The sequence below is a fragment of the Macaca thibetana genome, chromosome 16 (assembly GCF_024542745.1).
Source record: "Macaca thibetana thibetana isolate TM-01 chromosome 16, ASM2454274v1, whole genome shotgun sequence".
Taxonomy (NCBI): Eukaryota; Metazoa; Chordata; class Mammalia; order Primates; family Cercopithecidae; genus Macaca; species Macaca thibetana.
This window is the reverse complement of record NC_065593.1, coordinates 1,056,004-1,063,720: the sequence shown is the minus strand read 5'-3', so window position 1 is coordinate 1,063,720 and position 7,717 is coordinate 1,056,004. Positions and strand designations below refer to the sequence as shown.

At 50.0% G+C, this 7,717-nt stretch overlaps 1 protein-coding gene across 3 annotated transcripts in view; it reads right to left on the bottom strand.

The window, feature by feature from the left end:
* The window catches only part of USP22 (ubiquitin specific peptidase 22), a 43,752-nt gene that overhangs the window by 3,402 nt on the left and 32,633 nt on the right, over positions 1-7,717 (bottom strand). For all 3 annotated transcript variants that reach the window (XM_050763908.1, XM_050763906.1, XM_050763907.1), the window contains exons 9-12: positions 4,749-4,875; positions 3,771-3,862; positions 1,500-1,562; positions 801-950 (exon numbers count right to left, since the gene is read on the bottom strand). In XM_050763908.1, coding sequence (XP_050619865.1) covers positions 801-950; positions 1,500-1,562; positions 3,771-3,862; positions 4,749-4,875 — 432 coding nt within the window. The remainder of the gene's footprint in view (positions 1-800; positions 951-1,499; positions 1,563-3,770; positions 3,863-4,748; positions 4,876-7,717) is intronic.

The window sequence follows — 7,717 nt, the reverse complement described above, 5'->3', positions numbered from 1 at the left end:
CAAGTGGGTCCAGTCCAGATCCACCTCATCGCCCTGAAGGCTGTCCTTAATCCCAGATTCTTCCAAATAAAACCTCTCAAGAGGGCTTCCATGTTGCTCAGAATGTGAAGTGCAAAGCCCTCAGGGAGCTCATGGCAGCTGGGGTCCCCCGACCCCTGGAGGGTCAACAGGTTTCTATGCCATGAAGGAACGAAACTGGAGAGAAGAGAGGAGCTGATAAAGAACTGATGTGGGCCAAGCCCGGTGGCTCACGCCTGTAATCCCCATGCTTTGGGAGGCCGAGGCAGGAGGATTGCCTGAGGTCAGGGGTTTGAAATCAGTTTGGTCAACATGGAGAAACTCCATCTCTACTAAAATACAAAATTAGGCGGGCGTGGTGGCAGGTGCCTATAATCCCAGCTACTTGGGAGGCTGAGGCAGGAGACTGACTTGAACCCAGGAGGCAGAGGTTGCAGTGAGCCAAGATCGCACCATTGCAGTCCAGCCTGGGCCACAAGAGCGAAACTCCGTCTCAAAAAAAAAAAAAAGAAGAACTGATGTGTTCAGTTCACGCGGTTAAAAAACAACTGCTTTGATGTTCTCTGTGCTAAGGAAATGCCTCCAGAGAGGGCCTTTGCACAGGCACCTCTTCTGCCACCATCAAGGCTGGCATCCTATCCAGAACAGGCCTCATTACTTTGGTAAATGAAGGTCAACACCTTTGAGTGGTCCTAGGCTCAGACGTGGGCTGGTCTCAGCTATACCAGAGGGGAGAGCACCGTGGCCACTACAGGGCCTTCCTCCCACCCGACAGGACGCACCCTTCACTGTCCAGCACGTCCTTGATGCTGGCCTTGGTGATGATGGCATCGTCACACTTGAACCACTGGTCTTTGTGCTGCCGGATAAAGCTGGTGTAATGGCCACTCTCCAAGGTCCCTTGATGGTTAACAACAGCAAACAGGGAATACCTAGTACGGGAGGAAAGGAGAGGGAGGGCGCAGGTGGCTCAACGCCGCCACTCGAGGCCATCACCATCAGAAACCAGGCAGCCCAGGGAAGGAGTGGGAGGCCTGTGGGCCTGGCTGTCAACCCCCAGGGCCTCCGGCTGATGCACAGGAGGCTGCAGGAACTAAGGGAGCCTGGTCACACTCCCTGGCTCTAGCCTGGGTCCAGGCGCTTCCTGGAACAGCATCTCGTGGGAGTGATGACAGTGGGGGGATCCTGGAACACCCCAGCCTTTCATTCTTTCTACCACCCCAAGGCAAGAAGAATGGACATCGAGCTTTCCAGATGGAACCTCCCTCCTGCCAGAGGCCAGGAGTGGGACTGGGCTCCTCCAACAGGAGGCAGCATTTGTGGCGCCGCGTGGAGCGGCCTTTCCTAGTGGAGCTGCGGGCAGCCAAGCGGGAAGCAGGTCAGTGGTGGGGGACCTGCGGGGTGCCCTACAGGGCAGACAGGAACCCACCCCAGCTCTTGGCCCGAGGCCTCGGACACCCACACCACTGAGCACCACTTACTTGTTGTCATTGTTGAGACTGTCCGTGGGCTGCTGGTACTGTCCATTCATCCTGCTCTCTTTGCTGTAACAGACAACAGCAGTATTCAGCATCGTTAAAATCATCAGGCCCAGAGATACAAGCCTCTCCTGAAACTGACACTTATCCAGGCTTAGCCATGCAGACACTGCACCGGGCTGCGCTTTATGCTTCAGGTAGAAATCTCCCCAGGTTTCGTGAGGACACTGACACTCGAGCTGTGGAGGCCTCTGCCTCAGAGCACACCTGGGTCCTGGGGCCACCTGGTGTGGCCCCTGGTTCTTCCAAGATGGGTCCTGAATAGGGCTGGTGATGGGAGCTGGATCTGGAGGAATCTGAGTTTGGTTTGTGACAAAGTAGATGGTGAAGGCGCCCTTCCTCCCACATGTAAAGGGTTAGCGTGAAAGGGTAAGCTGAATCCATTTCACAACCTAGGCAGGTGCCTCCTCAAAAGGGACAAAGATTGCTGCTCACTGTTTCATGACCAGCACCTCTCCTAGTGAGACAGGGGAGAGGCGGTGCTGGGAACAGGAAGCCATGAGCATTGTTTACTGCATTTTCCCACGGCTGTGTTTGGCAGGAAACACTAAGATCTTTGAGACCCTGACCTTAGAACAGTACCGTCACCTCCCTCAGTACGTGACCATCGTGGTCAGGCTGATGGCATGGAGCTCTGACTCTGGTGGTCTTGTTTTATTCAGGAGGTCAGCTGTGTGCCACAGCGGTGGGACAGGCCAGTAACTACCAAAAGGCAACATGCTTTCCACGGTGCTGGGGCCGGGACTGTGGCCGCCAAAAAATAACACCCTGCAAATAACAATACCCACGTCTCGACCCTCAGAACCTGAGACTGGGACCTCATTTGTTTTTTTTTTTTTTTTTTTTTTTTTTTTTTTGACGGAGTCTTGCTCTGTCGCCCAGGCTGGAGTGCAGTGTGCGATCTCGGCTCACTGCAAGCTCTGCCTCCCGGGTTCACGCCATTCTCCTGCCTCAGCCTCCCGAGTAGCTGGGACTACAGGCGCCCACAACCGCGCCCGGCTAATTTTTTGTATTTTTAGTAGAGACGGGGTTTCACCGTGGTCTCGATCTCCTGACCTTGTGATCCGCCCACCTCGGCCTCCCAAAGTGCTGGGATTACAGGCGTGAGCCACCGCGCCCGGCCGACTGGGACCTCATTTGTAAAACCAGTCTTTGCAGAGACTCGAAGTAAAGATGTTGAGATAAGATCCTCCTGGATGATCTGCCTGGGCCCTAAAGCCAGTGACCACTGTCATGACAGAGAAGCAGAGGGAACTGGACACAGACTCAGGGGAGCTGGCCACGTGACCCAGAAATGAGGGGAGTGGCGCAGCCACAGAAGGAACACGTGGAACCACTGGCAGCTGGAGGCGCTGAGGAATGGAATCCCCCAGACCCCTGTAGGACCATGGGGCCCTGACAACACCTTGATTTCAGATTTCTGACCTCTAGAACTGTGAGGAAATTTAATTTTAAGCCACCAAGTTTTTGGTCATTTGTCACAGAGCCACAGGAAACTCCTATTTGTCTCATGCATTGGTAAGCAGCTCAATGCCAAGTGCCCCATAGTAGGCAGATGTGGAAAGGAAAATGCAAGCTACAACTGCAACACCGGCTATGTCTGCCTGTACTTCAACATCTGTTCCATGAATTGAAGTGCTGCCTTCTCGCTGTGATCCTACCTCGAGGACTTTGCCGGTTTGAAAGTGGATTGAGAATTGTTAAGAGAAACATTCAAAACAAAAACAGAGTATCTGATGAAAAACCACTCATTAACATGTGCCATATCTTAAGATCAGGATAAATAAATTTTGGGAAGGTGGGGTTTATATTAATATCAACAGTCATCTTTTTTTTTTTTTGAGATGGAGTCTCATTCTGTCACCAGGCTGGAGTACAGTGGCGCGATCTTGGCTCACTGCAACCTCCACCTCCCAGGTTTAAGCGTTTCTCCTGCCTTGGCCTCCCAAGTAGCTGGGACTACAGGCGCCTGCCACCACATCCAGCTAGTTTTTCTATTTTCAGTGGAGACGGGGTTTCACCATGTTGGCCATGATGGTCTCAATCTCTTGACCTTGTGATCTGCCCTCCTCGGCCTCCTGAAGTGCTGGGATTACAGGCGGGAGCCACCGCACCGGCCAACAGTCATCTTACCATAGGAGATCCGAGCTGCATTCCTGTCCTGATAAGATCACAGCCCCTCCGGACACAGAACGGGCCTACACCCCCACCTACCTGGAGGCCATGAAAGGGGTCATATCCAGCTCCAGGGGGAAGGACACATACGTGGTGATCTTCCGCCGCAGCTTGGCTGAGTGTTCAAATCGCTGCAGAAATAGGAAAGGGGCAGAGGGAAGAGGAAAGAAGACCAGAAATGTCACTGGAAGCTTCAGGGGCTTCTTCCAATGACAGGTGTCTGTGTATCTCTTTGTATTTTATTGAATTGCCTTGTAGCTACAGCTAGAATTACAGACTCAAAAACATAATGGTAATCCACCAAGTCCTCATGTACAGGGTTCAAGTCAAGTCTTCAAATGATGGGACTGTTCAGTGGTAACACCAAGGGTACAAGAAGTAATCTCACAGCAAACCCAGCAAAGCACAGAAAACAAAACAAAGATCCATGGCTCGTGGCAGCAAAAACAAGCAAATTGTTCCTTTCACCAGACAGAAGACATTCCTTTGCCTAGATCAGGAGTCACCCATTCCAGCCAGCAAGCTAGGAATGGGTGCTTTCCATGTTTAAAGGGTGGTAAAATGAAACAAAGAACATGCAACAGAGAATCATAGGATCGCACGCAGCCTGTGGAGCCTGACATCTTTACTATCCGGGCCTTCAGAGAAAGAGCTTGACGACTCCTGGACCAGATCTGAATGCTGAGGGCCTTTGTCTTAAAAGAAAACAGAAAACCAAAGGAGGGGTAGCTGGAGGAATGGCAGAAGTAAAAAAAAGTCACAACCACTCCGCTTCCCAAGAAAAGTAACTCTCATCCTACTTTCACTGTGAAGCCACTGATTTTGTTTACCGCAGCACAGACAAAAGGACAATTCACAGACAGGAGGACAATTCACTCACATCCACCCTTCCTCGGTGTTCTTCCTGCTTGCTGCAGTTATGAAAAATGCAACGGCACAGCAAACCAAAAGGCTGAGGGCCGTACTGTGGACTAAAAACTAAGTCTGCCATTAGAGTTGGCTTTCTGGAAAACTTACTTTGAGATGAAAACAGGCTACGATGGGCAGTTTCTTCATAGTGAGCTGCTTCGTGGACTCCTGGTAGCTATGGCAACCGCTGCATTTGATCTTGGCGCTGCTGCCCAAGTGCTCTGGTCTGGTGAATCTACAGGCGTTTAAAGAAGACAGAAGCAGTAAGGGAGATGTAAGAGACAGAAAAATGGGAGGAAAGAGGTATTTTATCTCTTTCAATGGGTTCATTTCCCTACCAAAAACATACACATACAACTAAAAATGAAACAATGAAAAAAAGAGAAAATGTTGTCCACCTTCGCTGCCTGTCTCTTTAAAGAACATTTATCTTAAATATTTTATTTCCAGGATAGGCCTGGGGGAATGGTAATAATTTTCTAACTACCACATGGCCCAGCAGTTGAATTTAAGCCAGAAAAATGAAAACTAACGTTCACACAAAAACTGTCCACAAACGTGTACCAGAGTGTTACTCGTAAGAGTCACAAAACTGGAAACACCTCGCGTCTTCCCATGGGTGAATAATTAAAGAAACTGTGGAACACTGTACCATGGAATATGAGTCAGCAGCAAAAAAGGAAAGGACTACTGATCCCAAGCTGCACCCTGGATGCATCCCCAGAGAATTAGGATGCACAAGAAAAGCCAATCTCAAAGGGTTCCCTGTTACATGATTCGGTGACATGACATTCTGGAATTATCAGGTGTATGGAAATGGAGAAGTACGGGGTGACTGGGGTTACGGAGCGGGTGGTGGGCAGGGAGGCAATGGAGATGCTGGGTACTTTCTGTATGAATGTCTGAATCCTGGCCGGGGCATCGCACCACAGGGCTGAGGAGGTCACCATTGGGGGACCAAAGTAAAGGGTACCTAATGGCTTCTTACAACTGTATGTGATCTCAACACAAGCAGTTTAATGTAGAGGCTGGCCAGGTGCGGCGGCTCACGCCTGTAATCCCAGCACTTTGGGAGGCCAAGGCGGGCGGATCACCTGAGGTTGGGAGTTCAAGACCAGCCTGACCGACATGGAGAAACCCCGCCTCTACAAAAAATACAGAATTAGTCAGGCAAGGTGGTGCATGCCTGTAATCCCAGTTACTCGGGAGGTTGAGGCAGGAGAATCACTTGAACCCGGGAGGCGGAAGTTGCAGTGAAGCCAAGATCACATTACTCCATGCACTCCAGCCTGGGCAACAAGAGCAAGAGTCCATCTCAAAAAAAAAAAAAAAGAGAGGCGAGAAGTCTGGGAAAGGTAATTTCCTGACGGTGCAGAGGCAGGAGGTAGGAGGGCTGCATCAGAAGCGTGTCTGGCACAGGTGTCAGCTGCCCCTGACAAAACACATGCAACAGATGATTCAACAAAGCGCACGCCAAATTTTGAAGCTGAAACACCAGTAAAAAATTCAATCTATTCACAACCAGGTATTTGGAAAGCCCTTGTTTATGCTCTGGAAATTCTGCCATCTTACCTAGGGCAAGACGAGGGGGCCTCTGGGCAAAGCTGCACCTGTTGCGTTGCTAGCTTTGTGATCTGCTCTCCAAAGGACTTGGAAAGGAGCCTTTGCTTTCAATACACAGTGGGGAAGGGCGCACTCTACCTCTCCTCCGCCTTCCCGGGAGCCAGCACCACGTCACGTCTCTCCTAACAACACAGGCTTTCTACACATTGTAGTTTGGGAAGTGTGGTTTCTCCCTCATGGCCTGCTGTTTTGGCAAAGCTTTCATTTTACTGGAATTTATGATTAAATTTAATTTAGCTGCAAAGACTTTCTTTAAAAAGGTTTTGGTTGGCTGGGCGTGGTGGCTCACACCTGTAATCCCAGCACTTTGGGACCCCAAGGCGGGCGGATCACGAGGTCAAGAGATCAAGACCATCCTGGCCAACATGGTGAAACCCCGTCTCTACTAAAAATACAAAAATTAACTGGGCATGCTGGTGGGCGCTGTAATCCCAGCTACTTGGGAGGCTGAGGCAGGAGAATCGCTTGAACCTGGTAGGTAGAGGTTGCAGTGAGCCGAGGTTGCGCCACTGCACTCCAGCCTGGCGACAGAGCAAGACTCCATCTCAAAAAGAAAAAAATAAATAAATAAAAAGGTTTTGGTTTTCATTGTTTATCTGAGGTAGTTTTCCAAATTAAAAAATATGATACTCTATTATGTGGCCTTAACAAGGTAACAAAGTTGATGCTTTCAAAATTCGAAACATGCAAACTTTCAGGAGGGCACAGTGGCTCATGTCTGTAATACCAGCATTTTGGGAGGCTAAGGTGGGGGGATCGCTTGAGCTCTAGGAGTTCAAGACCAGCCTGAGTAATGTGGCAAGACTCTGTCTCTACAAAAAAAGAAAAAAGGCCTGGCGCGGTGTGGCTCACACCTCTAATTCGAGCACTTCGGGAGGCCAAGGCAGGTGGATCACCTAAGGTCAGGAGTTTGGGACCCCCTGGCCAATGTGGCGAAACCCCGTCTCTACTAAAAATACAAAAGTTAGCCAGACATGGTAGCGGGCACCTGTAGTCCCAGCTACTTGGGAGGCTGAGGCAGGAGAATTGCTTGAACCTGGGAGGTGGAGCTTGCAGTGAGCCGAAATCACACCATTGCACTCTACAGAGAGCAAGACTCCGTCTCAAAAATCAATCAATCAATCAATAAATAAATAAATAAATCAATCACAAAATCAGCTAGGCATGGTGGCACGCATCTGTAGTCCCAACTACTCAGGAGGCCGAGGCAGGAGACCAAGGCTGAGCCCAGGAGATCGAGGTTGCAGTGAGCTATGATGACACCACTGCACTCCAGCCTGCATGACAGAGCAAGACCCTATCTCAAAAAATAAAATAAACATGAAACTTTGGTCCTGCTGACTATGCAGCCAGACAGAAACCAAAGGCTCATACCTCTTCTAAGGGATACTTCCATTCAACAAGGACTCTTCTGCATTATGTTTAATTGATGCAAATACAAGACTATAAAACAA